This window comes from Equus quagga, chromosome 1, assembly GCF_021613505.1.
Source record: "Equus quagga isolate Etosha38 chromosome 1, UCLA_HA_Equagga_1.0, whole genome shotgun sequence".
In the NCBI taxonomy this organism is placed as follows: Eukaryota; Metazoa; Chordata; class Mammalia; order Perissodactyla; family Equidae; genus Equus; species Equus quagga.
The window spans coordinates 88875822-88895973 of record NC_060267.1 but is presented as its reverse complement, the minus strand read 5'-3'; the positions used below and the strand labels follow the sequence as shown (position 1 = coordinate 88895973).

Below are 20152 nucleotides of genomic sequence, written 5' to 3'. Positions count from 1 at the left end.
CTACAAGTTAAGGACAGTTCTGGTAAAAGGTTTTGCCAACCTTCCTTCCTGGGCCCCCTTTAAGAGCCCCACCCTCACCCCCCACCACCTAGGGACAGAATGTAGAATTTGCCTCAAATGTGCCTGTCCGCAATATCAGATTCATGGGAAATGTATCCCCCAGCATGTGCTGCTGGATGAGGCCTTGTGATCCAATCTTCACACTGACCGTCTGTCCTCCTACCCACTACCAAGCCCCTGTAGATCCTTCAACTCCTCTGGTCATTTCCTCTCCCCTCCCCAAAGCTGCCCTCTACTCAGCAGCCTGAGTAACCTTTGCAAGTTACAGATCTAATCCTTGTCATTCCACCAATTAAAAGCCTTCTGAAGGGGCCAGCCCCATGGCCTAGGGGTTATGTTTGGCATGCTCCACTTTGGCGGCCCAGGTTCGGTTCCTGGGCACAGACCTACACCACTTGTCAGTGGCCATGGTGTGGCGGTAACCCACATACAAAATAGAGGAAGACTGGCACAGATGTTAGCTGAGGGCAAATCGTCTTCAGGAAAAAAAAAAAAAAAAAAAAAGCCTTCTGCAGCCTCCTGTGGTTGAGTCAAGTTCAAACACGTCTGTCAGCCACAACAGACAGTTGCTGCCTGGGTCACTACAACAGAAAGAGCCCTCAGGAGACCCTCTCCAGTTCCTTCTCCAGAGAATTGAGACCCTTTTCTCATGTTTTTCCTCTTCTTGTGACAGAGTGGAGAGGAGCAAGGGAGTATCATGGTACCTGCCCTCTGGGGAGCACGATAGCAAATATTCTGGAAAGTACTCAAGAAAAAACAAAAAACACAAAAGTCCTCTGCAGTTATGTCAGGGAACATGAACTGGGATGAAGAAGAGTCAAGACTTGACAAATCTCAGTGGTCAGGCCCGACCTGTCGGCCACAGGGTTATGAGCTGGGGGTCTGAACACAGAGCACAGAGCCACTTACTGAAAAAGAGTCACCTTTAATAGTAACTGACCAATTGTAACTGACAAACCGCATCCAGAAATGTCTCCAAACAACCAAACAAAAGAAACATGATAAAATTCTCCCATTAAAGAAACCAAGAGTTTCTGCCAGCCCCAGTGCTTCTGAGGGTCAGGCCAAGAGCAGCCCATTTCTGGGGCTGGTTCTGTCCCCTACATGAGCTTCTCATCCCAAGAGGAGGCTTCGGATGGGTGAGGGACCTGTCCTCTCCTCCCATCATGCTGGGAACTCAGAAAAAGTCACCGTTAGCGCCTCTCCTCCCACCCATTCTGTCCTAAGGTAAATGGAGACCCTCTGGGTGTCATCCCAAAGCCAGGGAACAGGTGAGGCAGCGCCCGTGTCCTCCTGCACTTTAATCCAAAGCTTTACTCCAGTCCACTTAGCCGCTGTTCCCACTGCCGACGGTGGGGATTAAATAAAATACACACTAGAGAAAAAACTCAAATGCTCCATCATCTCCACACTGCAAGTCACAGAGCAGAAGAAAAAATAAAACAGCCCTAATAAACGCGAGAGCTGCCAGCCCTCAGAAGACGCGCTCAAACTCTGTCTGGTTGGTGGTGGCGGGATTGCGGCTCTGGTTGGTGGACTGCTGGGTGATCTGGCTGCCCTTCCGGCGTGGCGGCGCCAGGTACTCGAACATGGACGTCAGGTGGGTGGACAGCATGCCCTTGAGGTCCGAGGGCATGGGGTCAGACCAGAAGAAGTCGTGGTTGAGGGCGTCGTCACTGTCAATGCGCTGTGCGGGATCCAGCACCAGCAACTTGTCGATGAGGTCCAGCGCGTAGGGGTCACGCACGTAGGCCTTCAGCCTGTCCTTCACCTTCCGCTTCTGGCCCTTGACCAGGTCCAGTTTCTCAAACAGCTCATACTTGTCCACATTTGGCCACACCTGGAGTGGGGGTTGGGGGAGGCACGGAGAGAGGATGGAGTTAGTTCAGGGGTTACGTGGCTTGTCCACTGGTCAAGCACCTGAAGGGACCAAAAGTCCTCCATTTAGATACTCCCAGACCACACTGGAGGATGAATTTGAGCCCTCCACAGTGAAAGCAGCAGTGACCACGTATTTGGCACACACCACACGCCAGGCCGTTTGACATAAATTGCCTGGAATGTGCGCACCAAGCCTGATACAGGCATAGCTGTTTCACAGAAGAAAAACTCAGCTCTTAGGTGAGAAGTTCAGATGCCTTCCCAAGGCCACAGAACTAACTGGTAATGAGGCTGAGACTTGAACACAGCCCGTGTGGCTCTAAAGAGCAGGCCCTGTGCCTCCACCAGCCAGCTCTCCAGAGAAGAGCTTTCCTTCTAGGCCACTCCCAACTCCTCCCCCGCCAGGGAGACTCCTGGATCTCTGTATCTATCCTGTGGGGCCCAGGCAGCCTGGCCACGCACCTCAGGGGTGATGGAGCCACAGAGCTGGCTGATGAGGGCGAGCTGGTGCTGTTCCGTGTTGCCCTGCATGATAGGGCTGCGGGTCCACATCTCCGCCATGATGCACCCAGCACCCCACAGGTCAATGGGGGGGCCGTAGTCCCGCTCTCCTGGGAAGAAGAGCGCACCAGGAGGGCCCCTTGAGCCCGAGGGCCTCCTGGGACGCAGTGCCCCAGGGCCGGTGGCTCAGGAAGCCCTGGCAGTGGGGGGCTGAGGCCGGGTAAGTGCCCAGTCCCTGCCTCCCTCTGCCCGCTCGGGAGTCCTCACCGAGCAACAGCTCCGGGGGCCGGTACCAGAGCGTCACCACACGGTTGGTATAGCGGTTGGGCTGGCTGTTCTTGGCCAGGCTGAAGGCCCGGGCCAGCCCAAAGTCAGCCAGCTTCAGAACCCCATCGCGGGTGATGAGCACGTTAGCCGCCTTCATGTCCCTGTGCAGGATCTGCGGGAAGCACAGCGGACGGCTCAGTCAGGTTCCCAAGGGTCCTTCAGCCACACCCACCCAGCAGTGAGAGCAAAGGCAGCCCACGCCTTGGTCTCTGGCCCCAGCTCCGGGCCCCACCTTGTTCCTGTGGATGTAGTAGAGGCCGTTGAGCAACATCTGCATGACCCTCTTGATCTCAGACAGCGTGAACTTCACTAAGACGTTGCTCAGAAGCCCAGCAAGGTCATGCTCACAGAAGTCAAACACCAAGTATATACTGCCTTTGCAGCGGTTATAGGGGGACGCTGAGGCAGGCAGAATGGAGGAGAGGGAAACAAAAAAACGAAGTTAAAGATCCCATGTACAACTCATTTTCCCACAACCAGCTCCTACCCCCTCCAACCCACAGACACCCGGATATCCAGTGTGCATTCCTTCACTGGTAAGATATTTCCGGCGTGCCTCTGGGCCGGGTGCTGTGGCATGCCCTGGGGAAGCACCAGCTATGATGAAAGGACCAGAGACAGCAGTCACAGGCGGAATGTCTGGGTTAAGAACAGGCAATTGAGGTGTGACCAGTTCCAACTTTGCAAACAAGCCTTAGGCTGTAAGCCTTGTTTTCTCCATCTGAGAACGGGGATGAGATCCAAACAACTTACCTTTGGTTCGACAGATCTCAATCAAGTTGACCACGTTCTCGTGTTTTAGAAGCTGGAGGATCTTGATTTCCCGCAAGGCTGTAATGGGGAACTGCGGGGAGAAAGACAGGAGGGGGTCAAAAGTGAGTGAGCACATTACAGACCAAGGAACCAGCCATGGGGTTGGTACTACGGAGCACAGTTTGGGAGGAAGAGTAAGATTACGGGCTCTGAAATGAGCTCTCAGATGCCTTATCTGTAAAAGAGACGTAAAACTAGTATGCACCCCTCAAGGAGCTGGTTTGACACAATGAATTGAAATAACAGTACTTAACACAAACACTTTACTGCTAGTCACTAAATGCTTCATAGTTTCTTCAACCTTTACATTTTAGCCCTATGCCCGTGTTCAACTTGCCGGGAGGTAACAAAACCAACGGAACCAACAACTGAAAAAGTTTCCTTGCTAAGAAGCAGGTCTCTGGGAAGCTGGACTAGAGCTAACATGGGGTGGGGGACTGGACTGCTCCTTTTCAACTGAGCACTAGTCACCCTTTTAAAGCTATTGCGTGTAACTATTTTTTTTTACAGTAAACAAAACTGAACGCTAAGAAAAAAGTGTTTAAAGGCCTCCTAACTTCAGGACCCAAGGTGCGCTCTGTGCAAGCATGAGCTCCCCCTCCTGGCCCCAACCATATTTACCTAAGAATGAAACACCAAATGATTTAAAACATTTGAATTAAAAGATTTAATTTGGAAGTCAAATTCCCTGGAATACAGAAGATCTCGAACTACTACACATACGCTGAATCTCAACGTGAGAGTTCTAGAGGAAGCAGGATGGAAACCCAACTCCGTGCCCAAGGGAGCCCGCAGGCCTGCCCTCCCGACCCGCACTCACCCCCTCCTTCTCGTTCTCCATCAGCACCTTCTTTAGAGCCACCTTTTGGCCGGTCTTGCGGTCCTTTGCCTTAAACACCTCCCTGTAGGCCGAGAGAGGGACCCAGGAGGGCTCAGCAGGCCGCTTCCGCAGGGCCCGCCCCTCCCCCCCAGGGGAGGCGGGCAGGAAAGAAGGGACTCCCGGGCGGGGCTGGGCCGGGGACCCAGGGAGCTCGGCTACCCCACCACCCGGTACCTGCGGCCCCTCTCCGAGCCTCTACTTCGTTCCCTCAGTCCCTTCTCCTCCCCGGGCGTCTCTCGGGAAGATCCGCTCCCCTCACAGGCTCCCCTCTGCAACCCCTCCCCGCCCCCCATCACGGGCCTCAGGCTCCTCCCCGCCAGCCGGCTCTGTCAGGCTCCGACGGGCTGCGGCGTGGCCTAGCGAGAGCAGGGGACAAGTCTGGGGCTCGGTGGCTTCCCGACCACCTCGGGCCCGGCCCCGGCCGTCCCGGCGTCGGACCTGAAGGATGCAGGCCCAGGGCTCCCGGTCCCTCGGGGCCCAGCCTTACCCGAAGGTGCCTTGGCCGATCTTAGCGAGCTTCTCATATTTGGACACCTCATCACAAAAGGGGCACTCCACCGAGTCGTACTGCTTTGCCATGGCCGCCTCCAGCGCGCCGCCGCCGCCCCCAGCCGCCGCCGCCGCTGCCGCCGCCGCCGCCGCCGCAGCTCCCGCCCCGGGTCCCGCCGCCGCGCTCCAGGCCCCTCCGCGGCCGCGCCACTTCCGCCTCCACGGCCACTTCCGGCCTCGCGGCGCCGACCCCGCCTCTTCCGTTCGCCGCCCGCCGCCAGGCCCCCTGGGACTTGTAGTTCCCGGGAGGCCAGGAGGAGCCGGAGCTGCAGAGGCGCCTCCGCCGCCGCCGCCGCTGCCCCCGCCTCCGCCGCCGCCACTGCTGGCGGCGGCCCCTATCAGGGGCGCGGGGAGCCGGGGCGCCGGGGCTGGGGCTCGGGGCGGTGCGTCCCGCTGCATCGGCCCGGGCCGCCGCTGCTGCCGAAGCCGCTGCCGCTCTGGCGCCCGATCCGGGGCCAGCCGCAGTGCCCTGCTCCTCCTCCTCCTCCGACGGCGCCGCCTCCGCCGGGCTGCGCGGGGCGGCGGGCGGGGGGGCGGTCCCCGAGCCGCGGCCTGGGGGCTCCCTGGCCGGGCCCGGGCCCGGGGCGGCCGGGCGAGGGGGCGAGACGGGAAGAGCCGACGAGGAGGCGGCCCGAGAGCCCGGGAGGGGGCGCGTTATAAAGGGGGAGGTGCCCTGGCTTCGCCCTTCCCTCCCCCTCCGCCCGCCCCCTCCCTCCTCCCTCCCACCCTCCGCGGCCGCACCTGCCGCCGCTGCCGCCGCCGCCACCGCCACCTCCCGCCCGCCCGCCCGCTGTCCGCCGGCCGCCCTCGGCGCGTCACCGCCCGCGGCCCCTCCTCCGCCTTCGGAGGTGGGGCCCCGCGCTCGACACCTGGCTGCGGGGTGCCTCGCCGCGTGCCTTAGTTTACCCTAACATGCCGGCTGCCGCGAGGATCCGGAGCGCCCCCCGCCCTCGACAAGTAAAGGCAGGAGGCGCCGAGGGAGCGGCCTCTGGTCCTGGGAGGGGAGAACGGCCCCCGCCGCCGCCGCCTCCCCGAGCCAAGCCACCCGCCGTTGACATGGCAACCGACGGCCGCCAGGGGGCGAGGCGACACTGGAGGCGGTGAGCAAGTAATGCCCGGGTCTTCCGGGCCTGGACCCCCTGTTCTCTGGAAGGCAGGCATGAGACCCACAGGACCCCGGTCCCTGCCCAGCTGCGCCCGAGCTGGTCAGGCTCCGGGTCAGTAATCACAAAAATAGCTAGCATTTACTCAGCACCCCTGTGTGCTCAGGAAGTGCTGGGCGTTCCCGCTGAATCCTGAATCAACAGCTGCGTAGTCAGGATCGCTAACCCATTTTACAGAAGAGGACACTGAGGCTCAGAGAGGCAAGGTCATTTGCCCAAGGTCACACAGTGACAAAACGAGGACTCGAACCTGGTCTGTCTGAATCTGTAAAGGATTCTCCCGACTCAGATCATTTACAGGCTGGTCAGGAATATAGCAGTAGTGCTGTTTGAGGCCTGCGCTGCTTATGCCAGACACCAAGCCCACCATTCACCCGTCTCCTTCTCTGACCCTATGTCCTGTTCCCTACCCCAATCCTTCCCCAGCATCTTTCTGATATCTTCCTGGCTCCAGGAACCTCCAGATTCTTCCTCCATCTCTACTCAACAACCAGCCCCAGGCAAAGCTGTCTTTCCCACCTCCTCTGTACCCCTTCAGTCTGCCCCTCCTTTCCAGTCCTCTGCTGATGGATCCTGAGTCCTGGCCTTCCCAGTCTGGCCTCTGCATCTGTCCCCCTCACAGCATCCACCAGATCATTCTGAAGTGGAGTCTGCATATACTTCCCTCCACTGTCTTCAGGAAAAACCGAACTGTGATATTTGAGGCTCTTTCCAGCTCCCTCCCAAGCTGTGGCCACCGGAATCTCCCTCCTTTTTCCTAACTCCCTGGCCTTCCTGCCTTCAGGGATGTGCTCCCTGGTTGCACCCCAGCACCCTCCGTACCTTCAGGAAGCCCTCGGGGTTGCCCCCCAGCTCCTACGCTACGTGGCTTTGCCTTGAAGCCTCCTTATAGACGGGAATGGGTCTGGTGATCCTGGTGTCCCCAGAGACCCTGTTCTTGCGGAAAGCCCTGCCAGGGAGGGCCTTGAGGGTCAGGCAAGGAGCAGGGAGCCCTCTCCTGAGGACAGTGGGGGGCCAGCGAGGGTTTTAGGCAGTTGAGCGCCATGTCAGGGAGTGATCTAGGGACACTATTAGAGACAGGGAAGCCATTGGCTAAATTGGGGGTGGAGAGGGCAAGGAGGGAGAAACCAATAATAATTGGAATTTATTGAGGGAAAATAAATGGTCTAAGCTGCACACTTAGCACTTTAAGGGAATTATCTCAATTCTCACTCAGCCATATGAGGTGGTACTGTTATAAATTCCACTGTACACATAACAACACTGAAACTCAGAGATCGCATCACTTGACTAGCCAAACAGCTGGCCAGTGGCCACATTGGTGTTGGAACCAGGTCAGTCTGGCAGGAACCCCAAGCACTTACTCATGTCAGGACCCCGCCCATCTGGGCTGGAGGTGGAACGAGGGCCCACTGGATGCCCATGGGAGGTGCGGACGGGGATGGTAGCACTGGGGGGTGCTGCTATAGTTTGTGGTGGCTTCCACCATCAGACTCTCAGGCTGGGGCCCCTGCCTGTTTCCCACGAGCCTCCCTAAGTCACATCCTGTGGGCAGAGACCTCAGCACAATGTTCCGGTGGTGTCATCACCTCCACCCAGCCATCCCTGGCCTGAACCCCAACATCCGCCAGTCACTTCACTTCCCCTTGAAGCCTTGGCCCCTCAGCCCTCCCTAATGGAGGAAGGCGGGCGGGAGTGGTCAGGGGCCCAGCGGAAGGCTGCCCAGGCTGCTCAGACCAGGGGGGCCTGGATGGCCCAGGTGAAAGTGAGAAGAAATTAGGTCCCAGCCAGAGAGAACTTCTCGCCGACTTTGATGTCTGATTGGCTGGTTTGAGGGAATGTTTCCTGTTCCACGGATTGGCTAAGCTGGCAAGGCCAGGCATGTGGCCAGTACTCAGGAAATGTCTGCTAACTGACTGACCAGGCTCTGGGAGAGCCTGTGGTCCTGCTGCCATTTAACACTTGGGGAAACTGAGGCATGGAGTAGAAAAGGGAGCCACTAGCCAGCTGTTTGACCCTGGCCTGGAGCCTCAGTTTTCCTCTCCTAAGCGGGGACAGGGTGGGGGGGCATATGGAGCGAAGGAGAAGACAGGCTCCTGGGGTGGGCTGTTCTTGGCTGCTGGTATGTCCAGGGGACAAGGGGTCACTGGATGGGGATTAAGGACAGAGAATAGCTGTGTGATGCCCAGAGCCCTGTAACACCATGACGTTCTGCCCACATCAGCCAGGTACTGACTGTCTGCCTGGTGGTGTTGATATGTGTCATCCTCCTGGAACTTTCCAGCACTCCTCTTAGGAGGTTGCTATTATTGGTCCCAAGTTACAGAAGAGGAAACTAAGGCTCAGAGTGGTGAAGAGGCCTGCCTGAGGCCACACAGCCAGGAAGCTCTGGAGCTAGGATTCAACCCAGGTCTCTTTGCTCACAAAGCCCAGGGTCATTTACCACCATCCTACAGGGGCTCCAGTACAGACAGCTGGGCCAAGCCGGGAAGGCACCCACTGAGACCAAGAGCATGGCAGATGTGGGGCCAGTGTGGATGCGTAAGGCCAGTTCCTCTCTCAGGGTTCATGAGGCCTTTTTGGAACATGCAAGTGAAGACACAAGTGACTGTGACACGGGTGACACTCTCAGTATAAATGTTTTGTTTCATTGCTACAGGATCACGTGAAGATGTTGTATTTGTTCCATTTTACTGGTAGGAAAAACAAGGCTCAGAGAGATGATGTGACTTGCCCGAGGTCTTGCAGGCGGGGTCTGAACTCAGGTTTGCCTGGCTCCAATGACCATGGCAACTTTGATGATGAAGCTGAAGGTCTCCAGTCCCTCATGGTACCTGACCAGACCAGGCAACTGAGGTACAGACTGGGGGAGAGGGCCAAGGAGGGAGGGGACAGAAATCAGAGCAGGGTTCCTGGGGGCACTATGGCTCATTCTAGACCTGGAGAGACTCCATGAAGGCAAAAGATGGAGCCAGTGGAGGGAAGAGGAGCATTCTGGGTGTGAGTCCAGCCTGAGCAAAGGCCTGGAGGCAGGAAGGCACTTGTGTGTTCAGGGCTGCAGAGCGTGGACTGGGCTGGGCTGGCCTCCAGCACAGACTGAGGAGGGCCTGTGGGACAGCCACCCGCCAGCAGGTCCCCAGCCGCACTCCCAACGGCCACTCAAGGCAGCACAAAGGGGGCTCTCAGCTCAGCGGAGCCACCACACTGAGCCCCATTCATTCTCCCAGGGATGCGGCAACTGCCCTGGCGCCTGGGCCAACGGCAGGGCCAGCCTACTGCCAACAAGGCACCTCCACACAGCAGCACAGCCGCGCCGGGGCCAGGACTCCCTGCGCTCACACCATGCCCCTGCTCCAAGGTTTTCCTGGCCTGTGCCAGTCTGCCCCTGGCCTGAACCACCCCCATCCCTCAGTGACAACCGCCAGGGTTTGCTGAGGCCACAGCTTAATGGCCTGGGCCAGCACTTGCTCCTCCACCCTCCCAGGAAGTGGGGGTTACTGTGACCCTATTTCACAGGTGAGGAAACTGAGACCCAGAGAGGTAAAGGCTCTTGTGAAGGATCACATAGCAAGTTGGGAGTGGCCCTGGCTGGGAAGCCAGCGCTGGTCGATGCCAGAGCCTCAGCAGTGAGCCCAAGTCCCTGGGGCTGCCTCCTAGGGGAGAAGCCGGGGGACCCACCCTTGCCTTCCACTAAGAAGGCTACTGCCAGGCCACAGGCCCCTCTCCTTCTTCTGACAACAACCCAGAGATGGGAGTTAGAACACCTGTGTGTCTATCTAGTCTCTGCTGCTCTTCAGCCTCAGTTTCCTCGTCTGTGACATGGGAAAGTACCAGGATTCGCCTCGCAGGTCTGTTGTAAGGATTCAATGGACGATCTGTGGAGGCTTCCGGCTCCCTGCTTGGCTCATGGTCAGTGCTCAGTAGAAGGAGCTGGAGTCATTGTCCCCTTTTCCCCCCAACTCCATGGTCCAGAATCCCCATCCTTTTCATTTGAACTTTGAACAGTGGTCCCATCTGGGCCTGTCTGTGAGCAGGACCTGCTGCCCTGGTCTCATGGGCTGTGTCCCTCTCAGGGCCTCGGGTTAACCCTCCTCCCATCAAGAAGCTTCAGCCAGACTCTTCCCCAACGCAAATCCATCATCCAGCTGCGAGGGGTCTTGGGAGCTGTGGGCACGGGAGTCAGGACCTCAGGCCCCACAGCCGGACAAGCAGGTTCCAGGTCCAGGTAACTTGACTTTTGGAGCCTCAGTTCCCACCTCTGTAGAATGAGGACAAGAGTGACAACGTTACCTCTTAGGGCAGAAGGACTGAGCCCCGTGGCTGGAACATACGAAGTGATCAGAAGATGTTAATTGTCTTTATTCTTATGGGGGATGCGGGAAGGACCCCATGTGACTTTGGACTCACTCTCACAGCCTCAGTTGCCAGGATGATAACGTCCGATCCTGCTGGAGCCTCTGCGATTGACCGCAAACCTTGCACTTGTGCCCATTCTAGAGATAAGGTGACTGAGGCTTCAGAGGCGGAAATAACTTGTCCATGGTGCTCAGAGCTGGGACATGAAGCCCTTGGTCTTGTGGCTCCCCCACCCCAGCAGCTGCTGACAGCCACTGCAGGTGTCTGGGACAACCTGCATTGGGAAGGTTTCGTTTCCTCATCTCTGTCTGGCCCACATGAGTGTACACACACACACACACACACACACACGTGAAGGTTGTAGGGTGGAAAAGGACCAGGCTGTGGGTTAAGGGACCTGGACGGGCAACTTGGAATCTAGTCTGTGCCACCAATCTGCTGTATGACCTGGGGCAATCCTTCTGCCTGTCTGTGCCTCGATTTCCCCATCTCTGTAAAATGGGTGGACCAAATTATTGCCATGTCCCTGCCAGCTTGAAAAGGAGGGACCATGCCTTGGTGGGCACTGATTCTGTGCCAGGCTTTGGACCAAGCCCTGGACCCTGTGAGGGGGACATTGCAAATACCCCCTGTTCACAGGAGGAAACTGAGGCTCAGGGAGGTGAGTTCCCTAGTCCAGGATCACACAGTGACAAAGTGGCCAGCCATGACTTGAACTTGGGTCTGGGTGGTGCCAGAGCCCAGGGGCCTAACCACATCACTCTCCTATCCATCACTGCCGGTGCATCGCCCAGGCACAGAGGCTTACAATAAACTGCCCTGCACTCAGGCCTGATTCCCCACACCCTCCCAGCCCACTGGCCAGACCCCCTGACAGCTGTTGGCAGGTCCCCAGCAGCCCCTGGCCCAGTGGGCTCCATTCCCGGAGCCTGTGGTTTGTTCCCCAGGTCCCATGGGCTTGTGGTCTGCCCCCTGCGCCCCGCTGCTGAGGCCAAGGAGGCGGCCCACAGGGGCCAGGACTGGGGGAGGCCCCAGCCCCCGCCCCCTACGGAGAGAATGGGGAGGGTGGGGCTGTGGGAGTTTCGCTGGTTTAAAAATACACAGAGGAAGCGAGTGAGAGGGCGCGAGAAAGGGGAAGGGGAGGTGAGGGAGGCATCTCAATGCTGATGTCCAGAGCCTTCAGCAGCTACTCGCCGGCCAGCCAGGGGCTTTACACAGCTTGCCAAGATGACGGAGGGGCCCAAGAAGGCCAGCAAAAAGTTCAGTGAGTGCGGGGTGCCATTTGCGCTGTCCTTCGTGCCCCTGTCTGTCTTTATCACAGCCTCTCTCTGCATCTGCTTCTTCATCCCTCCGTCTTGTTTCTGTTTCTCTTCCTGTCCATCTCTGTCTCTCTTCAGAAGTCTGTGCTCCTGGGTTTCCATGTCACCATCCCTCCATCCCTCTGGCCCAGTCTCTCTCTCTACCTCTCCAGACTCTCCCTCTCTGTGCTTCTCTTGTCTCTGTCTCTGCCCGTCTCTGTTTCTCTGTCTCTCCCCGCCCCACCTCTCAGTCTCTCCATTCGTCTGTGTGTCCATCTGCATGTCCATCTCCGGCCCTCTCTGAACGCATAGCTGGGCAAGGGAAGACCTTCACACCCCCTGCCTCTGTGCCTGGTTCACACAGGGTCTCACGTTGGGAGTTACTAGGCCCGGGGCAGACAGGGGCCGTGGGATGCTGTCCCACATTCCCACCGGCAGTCGGGCTGTGACAGTAGGACCCAGCATCCTGGCGGGGAAAGAGCCCAGAGCATCTAGATGAGGGACCACACCCACACGTCACTGTGTGCCCAGGTTGGTCCCCTCCTGGTCTCAGCAAACTTCTGCTTTCCTGATTCCCTGGATGTGACAGCACAGGGCGGGGCCGGGGGGTGCGGGGTACAGGGCAGGAATTATGACTGCATTCCACAGATGAAAATGCTGAGGCCCAGAGACTTGCCTGAGATCGTAGGGGGCTATAGAGCAGAGCTCAATCCCATGTCCCCGGACTCTGGGCCTTGGTTTCCCTCCCTACCCCACTATTGTTTCTTCCAGACCCCCGATGCCCAGGGGACAAAACAAGTGGTGTGGAGAAAGGAGGCAGTTCCTGGTCCTCCCCCCGCCCTTGGCACAATTTCTGCTCCCACGGCATAGCTTTCTAAGAGCAGAGCATCAGCGTTTTCTGACAGGGTCGGTCAGGACACACAGGAGGCAGACGCTTAGACCAAGTAAGGGGTGGGCAGGGCTGAGAGGAAAGCCCGCAGCACTGATCCAGCAGTGCAGAGCCCTGGGCCCTCATCCAGACTCAGCCTTGCTGTGTGACTCTGGGCAAGTCCCTTCCCCTCTCTGGGCCTCAGTTTCCTCTCTCGTCAAGTGGGGGCATCCTACCTATATTCCAGCGTGGTTGTGAGGACCTGAGGAGGGAGAGGGTGCTGAGGAAGTGAGAAATGCCCAGTTTTTCCTTTTTGCTCATCTGGAGGCGGTAGGGAAGTCAGATGGTGGTGGCTGCGAGGAGGGGCCATCCTACAGCTGGGGGGCAGGGAGGAGCGAACTCGGGCACCTCTGCGGAAATGAGGAGATGGTATCACTCAGTACTGGAGCGCCGCCGCCACTGGAGCCCAGCCGGCGTGGGCTCAGCTGACAGGAAGGAGAGAACCACAGGAAGTGAGACCCCCAGGCTCCGATAACCCCCTTCTCATTTCCAGCCCACCCCAGGTGCACACAGCCTTGCTCGAACACCCCTCCCTGCCCCAACACACACGCACACAGACCCGCTTCACCCACCGGCTGTGTGACCTCGGGCAGTTCGTTTCACTGCTCTGAACCTCAATTTCCTCATCTGGAAAATGGGGGATTAAACTAGTGTCATGGAGTTGTGCTGAGAATTGAGTGAGGTGATGCACGCGGCGTGTCTGACGAATGTAGAGACATTGCTAGTGATCCCCATTGTTGTCATCTTCATTACTTCTTATGGAAGATATTCTGGGTGCCAGCCATCATGTTAAGCATGTAATTTACATACTTTTCTTCAATCCTTCCACTGCCCAGAGGACGTAGGCACTGTCATCTCTCTTTTACTGACTGGAGAATGGGGTTCAGAGAGGTCAAGTCACTTGTCTCAGGTCACACAGCTAGGATCTGGAAGAGTATAGATTCAAGCCCAGGGCTACGTGACTCCAGAGCTGCTGCATTAGAACCATGACAATTCGAGAGAGTGTCAGTGAAGCCCTGACCCTCCTCAAACCCTCGATGAGTGGCACTGCATGTATTTTTTATTGTTATTACTATTATTGCTGCTGGCATTGTCATTAACTCCTTTCCTTCCTCTTCCCCCTTGCCAGGGTTCTTCAAGTTCAAGGGCCTCGGGAGTCTCTCCAACCTCTCCCGGTCCTTCACTCTGAGACGGTCCTCGACCGCCGTCAGTATCCGGTCCCATCTGAAGCCTGACACCTTTGATGCCACACAGGATGACATGGTGACAGTCCCCAAGAGCCCCCCGGCCTATGCCCGCTCCAGTGACATGTACAGCCACATGGGCACCATGCCTCGCCCCAGCATCAAGAAGGCAGCATCAGGACAAGCTGCCCAGAAGGCCCAGGAGGTGGGCCCTGAGGACCATCTGGTGCCCCAAGATCTTCCCGAACATCCCAGCTTGGAGGCAGCCGACGAAGGGGTGGTGGGGACCAATGCCCCCCTGGAGGACACCCCAAAATTGGGCCCCAACCCTCCAGCAGTGGAGGTGGGCCCCACAGGAAAGCCTGAGGACCTCAGGATGGACATAGAAGAGGAGAGAGCCCCTGAGAATGTGCCCCCAGAAAGGTAGGTGGCTCCCACAGTGGGGTGAGGGCTGGACCTGCGGGGATGGTGTCTCCAGCCTCCTGCCAATGGAACCTGGAGAGGACCCCCAGCACACACATCTGGGTGAAAAACAAACACATACACACGAACTGGGTGCTTAATATAAACCAGGCAGTGTGCTTAGCTCTTCACTTTAACCAACTCTCAAAAAAAAAAAAAAACCCAACTGGAGAGGAAATACTGCTATTATTTCCAAATGACAGATGAGGAAACTGAGATTCAGGGAGGGAAAGTCCTCTGTCCCAGTGAGGTTGCACACCTAGCAAACGACAGACTTAGGATGTGAACTGAGACCCACCCGGCTCCAGAGCCACAGGCAGCCTCCAGCACGGGGCCCCCAGTTACCGGCCCCCCCAAGCCCTATCGCAGATCCCTACACCCCCACACCCGAAGCACTGCCTTTAATTCTGCTGAACAACACCACTCCACCTGGTCTAGAAAACCAGCTGTCACTTAACTAGGTTATCGGGTGAGCAGAGTTCATGCAAAAATACCAATAGTGATGATCTGACTGTAACTCCCGTTTAGTAAGAACCCATCTTACTGGGTGTCAATCAAATGTTACTCACAGAAAACCCCGTAAAAGAATCTGTTTTTAGATTTTAGCCCCATCTGACAGATGGGGAAACTGAGACAGCCAAGGTGGCAGAGCCGGCATTTGAGCAGGAATCTGCCTGCCTCCAGTGGCTGCAGCCTCCCCACCACTTTGTCCCCCCATCTTCTAAGTGCTGCAGCCGTGTTCTTCATGCCCCTGGGAGACTGACCAACCCCAGCTCTTCAGCCCTCAGAGCCTTCATCTAAATCACATCGGTGAGATGTGCCCATTGAAACAAAGAGGAAAAAAACGACTGAGCAAAAGTAACTGTAGGGCTGGTTCTGGGCTCTCCTGAGTGGCTCTGCCCTGAGACCCCGGCACGGCTTCTGTGTGCTGGGTGACTGAGTCTAGACCCCCGTTCAATGGGGAGCGGGACCTTGTAAAGCTGCAAAGTGAATCCAGCGAACCCAGACTCTGCCTCTTATTGACTGCGTGACCTTGCACATCTGCACCCTTCTCTGAGCCTCAGTTTCCTCATCTGATAAATGGGCAAACGATAGCACCCACCTTGTAGGGTTGTGGTGAGAATTCAAGAATGACACACTTAGACAATCTTAGCACAGTTCCTGGCACACCACAGACACTCAGTAAATGGGAATGTTTATACTTCTGATTAATAAAACTAATGCTTTTCCACCATCTCTGGCTGCTCCAGGCTGCCTTCTTCTGCCATCCTCTCCTGAGTTCAGCCTCATGTGGGCGAGGAGGGGCCAGGACTGCGTGAAACGGACAGGCCCTGAGAGGTCCTGGGGCCTCCTGAGGCCCCCCGGGGTCTGAGATACGCGCTAGGAGTTTGCGGGGCCGGGGCGGGGGCGGGGCGGGGTCAGGGGCGTTGCCTTTCCAGGCAGCGTCGCGGACTGTTGGGGAAGCTGCGGTCGGAGCGGGGCGGGGCGGGGCGGGGCGGAGGGGCGGGGCAGGGGGCGGGGCCTCCCCGCCCCGGATACTGACAGACGAGGAGAGGGCGGAGCGAGCCGGGAGGCGGAGGGGCGTGTCCGAGGCGGACCGAGTCCTTCCCCGCGGGAGGGGCTGGCGGCGGAGCGGCCCCCGGCGGAGGGCGGAGGGGCGTGTCCGGGGCGTGGTCTACAGGTCAGGCTCCGCCCCCGGGGTCCTGCTCCGAGCTCCGCCGCTCTGCGCCCCTGAGTAAGGCGGGAGCCGTCGGGCTGAGAAGGTCCTCGGGCTGCAGGAGGTGACCGCGGGGGACCATGACTGCAGTGGGCCGAAGGTGCCCCGCACTGGGACCCAGAGGGTGAGTGACCGAGCTGGGCCCGAGAACGGCCGGCGGGGACGCGAGTGGTCTGAGAGGGACAACCATGCCCCGGGGGACAACTGAAAAAAAAGGGAGTGCCGGTTTAGCATCAGAGACTTGAGTTTTCTTTGGGTGTAACTGTCGCTGCCCTGTCCTGGCGCAGGTCTGGCACTTACTCTTCACAACAGCCCCAGGAGAGAGGCACCATTATCATCCCCGTTTTACAGATGAGAAAAGAGAGGTTTACTTGCCCAGTGGACACAGTGGCGATGGTCAGAACCAGGGTTTAACCCCACCTTCCTGACTCGAGCCCTTCAAGGGCCAGAGCCCTTTCCAGCAGGGCCAGGGCCTCCAAGAAGGATGGTCTGGAGCAACCTTGAGAATGCCAAACCTAGGACCCAGCCTTCCTCCCCTGTGGACAGGGGCCCTGGTGGTCCTGGAAGTGCCTCTGGCATCAGAGCTGGTGGCAGAAATGGAGAGATTCTCCCTCTCATCCCCTAATAGTCTGGAGTGTCCAGGGGTCCTGCGGAGCGTGGAGTTAGCAGATCGGATTGAGCCCCCTCCTGGTGCCCTGAGATCCGGTGTCCCACCGGCCCTCAGGCCAAGTAGGAGGCCAGGGATTGTTGAACAGACAGGGAAGCTGCTTTGCCTGTGCGATCTCAGACTTGCCCTGCCTGCTCTGGGCCTCAGTCTCCCCAGCAGCCCAGCAGGGCCTGGGATGGTCTCTGAGGACCATCCAGCTTAGGGAAGAGGGCCTTTGAGAACTGCTACTGAGCAAGAGTGGGGCCCCATTCCCGAGTGTCCCAAGGGGATTGTCCCAATGGCTGCCCAGGGAGCAGCCTATGCTGGGGGAGATGATGTCCCTCCCTTACCCCCTGGGAGGCAGGGTGCACCTGGAGCAGAAGGAAGGAAGGGGAAGAGGTGAGGCTGCAGGAGTTTCCTGGTGCCCTGTTCCCTGCTGAGATCATGGGGCATGAGGAGGAAGGAGGGAGGAGGGGCCGATAGCACAGAGAAGGAAGGGCCTTTAGCTCCAAAAAGGACAGCGCCAGCCTAGCCTCCCCTCCACCCCCCTGCCTGCACCTCAGCCTTCGGCAGTGAAACAGCGGGTCCAGGGAGCCCTGACCCCCTCCCCCTCAGTCCCTGTTACAGAGGAGGAAGCGCAGGCTCAGAGAGGGAAGGGAGGCCTCCCGACCCCCTGACCCCACCCCCACACAGGAATTGTCAGGCCAGGGACCCGGCAGAGGAGAGCCAGAGCTGGCTCACCAGCAGCCAGGCCCTCCTGGACCACCCAAGGGCGCCATCTACCACACGGGCCCTGGGAGAAGGGAGCCTCTATTTGCTGCACTCTACCCATGAGGAGACTGAGGATCAGAGAGGGGAAGGGCCTTTCCTGGGGTCACAGAGAGATTAAGTGTCAGAGCCCAGATTTGATCCCAGATCTGACCAACCCCTAAAGCCAAACTCTGAACCACGAGGCCGCCTCTCAGCTCCCGCAAGTAAAAATCTCAAAGCTGTTTCTACCATTATTTCAAATGACTTCCCATAACCCCTGGGAAGGAGGTCATAAGAGCCCACTGTACAGATGAAGACGTTGAGGTTTTGTGAGGTTAATAACTTGCTCAAGATGACACAGTTAGTTGAGTGGGAATTGTAGACATTTTAACATTTATTGAGATGTAACTATGTCCTAGGCACTGTTCTAGGTCCTGGGGAGATGGCAGTGAGCACAGTAGACAAAACTCTGCCCTCGTGGAGCCCCCATTCCACTGCAGCGAGCACAGATGTTAAGACAACCAAGTTATATGGTCAACCAGAAGAGAAAAGGGCTATGGAGGAAAAATTTAAATCAAGCGGGGAATTGATCTTTGGGGCCTTGTGGGGAGTGGCTGGTGGTAGCAATTTAGGAAAGTTAGCCTGGAAAAAGGCTCAGGGACAAAGTGATGTTTGAACAAAGGAGATGAGGGAACACACCCTCTTGCTATCTGGGGAAGAGTGTACCAGGCTGAGGGGACAGCATGTGCAAAGGCCCTGAGGTGGGAGCCTCCTCGATGTGTGTGTGGACCAGCAGAGACCAGAGTGGCTGGAATAGAGCAAGGTGGGGGTGGAGGGAGGAGTAGTGGGAGGTGAGCCTGGGGAGGAAATGGGTTCAGATGATGTAAAGCCAGGCAAGGACCTGGCCTTGCCTCTGAGTGAGCCAGCAGCCATGGCCAGCCTTGAGCAGAGGAGGGCCCCACTCTGACTTCTGGTTTACGAGGACCTCTCCTTTCAGGAGGATTTGAATGCAGCTCTACCTTTTCTAAAATGTCTCACCCCGCTGACCTTTCCTCCCACTCAGAGACCCGGGCCCCTCTGCCCCGACTGCCGAGGGCCTATGCAGAAGGAGCCTGGGACCGGGAGAAGGTGGCACCCTCTAGGAGAGCTGGGGGCACCCTCCATCACCCCTGCCCCAGCCCCGGTGCCAGGCACTGAGAACAGACCAAGACACCCCCGCCCCCCCATTTCCTTTTGTAATGTTGATTCTGGTCCAAGAATTCCCAACACTCCCTAGAGTCCCACGGCCCCCTTGGCCCTACAGAGTGACGTCAGTTACGGGGCATCTGGTAGCGATTACCCACCGGGGGAGGGGCCGCGGTAGGCCCAGCCTGCTCAGCCGCCTCAGCCTCCGGGCGGGCGGCTGGTCCGTGTCTTCCGAAGGGGCCCAGCTGCTCCTGGCTCTCATTTCCTGTGGAGACTTTCTCACAGTCCTCGAGACCCCCGGACGCCTCAGGCTGTGGGAACTGCGCTGGCTCAGGAAGGATGGGCTGTCCCCCCACCTCCCAGCTGGAGCCACATCCCCCCAAACCCTCAGGGGACCCTGTTTGCAGAGTGCTGGAGTGAGGTGAGGGCTGGGGAGGATGAGGATTGGACATCAGCAGCTCAGAGGCCACTGACTGTCTGTACCATCTTGAGCAACTCCCTTCCCCTGTCTGAGCCTCAGTTTCCCCATCTCTAAATTAGGGACAGTAACAGCACTTGAGTCACAGGGGCATTGTGAAGGTTGGATAAGATGTTACAGGTACAGCATTTGTCCTGGGCTTGGCGGAGGAGGTACCAGTACACGGGAGCTGCTTCCATTGTCGCTATGCCCATGTTATAGAAGAGGAAACTGAGGCCCCGTGAGGGGGCTTGCCCGGGGTCTCGCAGCTTCCTCCCTCTCAGCTGAGGGCCCTCTCCAGAGCCCTGGATCTTCTCTTTGTTTCTCTCTGTCCATCCCCAGGCTGTTTCCTCTTCCCGTCGTCCTTGGTTGTAGGCTCCTGGTCCTGTTGGAATATTCTTCTTCTTTGCCACCCCCCCCCCCCCAGCTCCTCCCCATCTCAGCCCAGGAGCAGTCCCCATTTTCTGGGGGAGTTGGCCCTGTGCAAGGAACAAAGCAGAGCCAGCCGGCTCTGGTCTAACAGCTGCGTGTCCTGGGTCAAGTCACCAGCTTCAGTTTTCTCCCCTATAAAGTCGGGCTTCCAGATAACAGGCGTTCAGTCAGCGCTCAAGACCTGCCCCCACTTGGCTCTTCTCCAGCAGATTTTGAGTCTCAGCTAGCAGCTCTCAGGCCTTGGAACCCTCAATTCTGCCCCGGGAAGGACGGTCCCCCATCTGCGCTCTCCTCTCAGGGCTAGCAGCCTTTCTGAGCTCCTGCGGGCAGCGCAGTCCAGTCAAGAAGACCAAGTGTGCAGAATGGTGGAGAAGGAGCAGGGATGTCTCCGGGCGGAGGTGGCCCATCTTAGAGGAGATGGGTCAGGCAGGGGCTGAAGCCAGGAGCCTTCCCGGCAGGGACTCCCAGAGGCCCCGTGGTGGGTGTCCCGGGAGAGACGGGGTTTTCGCCCCAGCGCTCTCTGCCCAGGCCCTTTAAGGACTGAGGAGCACAGCGAATGAGTG

General features: G+C 58.0%; 2 protein-coding genes across 4 annotated transcripts in view; one reads left to right on the top strand and one right to left on the bottom strand.

The window, feature by feature from the left end:
* Positions 1 to 965: 965 nt before the first annotated feature.
* CDK9 (cyclin dependent kinase 9) lies at positions 966 to 6144 on the bottom strand. The gene is made up of 7 exons (XM_046676577.1): positions 4950 to 6144; positions 4403 to 4484; positions 3523 to 3613; positions 3002 to 3168; positions 2710 to 2881; positions 2404 to 2552; positions 966 to 1900 (listed from the first exon to the last, which is right to left on the bottom strand). The coding sequence occupies exons 1-7, from the start codon at positions 5408 to 5410 to the stop codon at positions 1535 to 1537; spliced, it is 1488 nt and encodes a 495-aa protein (XP_046532533.1). The 5' UTR covers positions 5411 to 6144; the 3' UTR covers positions 966 to 1534.
* The window catches only part of SH2D3C (SH2 domain containing 3C), a 35066-nt gene continuing 20954 nt past the window's right edge, over positions 6041 to 20152 (top strand). The window contains exons 1-2 of one of the 3 annotated variants that reach the window (XM_046676570.1): positions 6041 to 6111; positions 13886 to 14363. In XM_046676570.1, the coding sequence (XP_046532526.1) occupies positions 14017 to 14363 (347 nt within the window). In that variant the 5' untranslated portion in view covers positions 6041 to 6111; positions 13886 to 14016. Of the gene's footprint in view, positions 6112 to 11681; positions 11795 to 13885; positions 14364 to 16148; positions 16244 to 20152 lie in introns of those variants that run through there. The other 2 variants (XM_046676550.1, XM_046676559.1) reach the window with 2 other exon arrangements.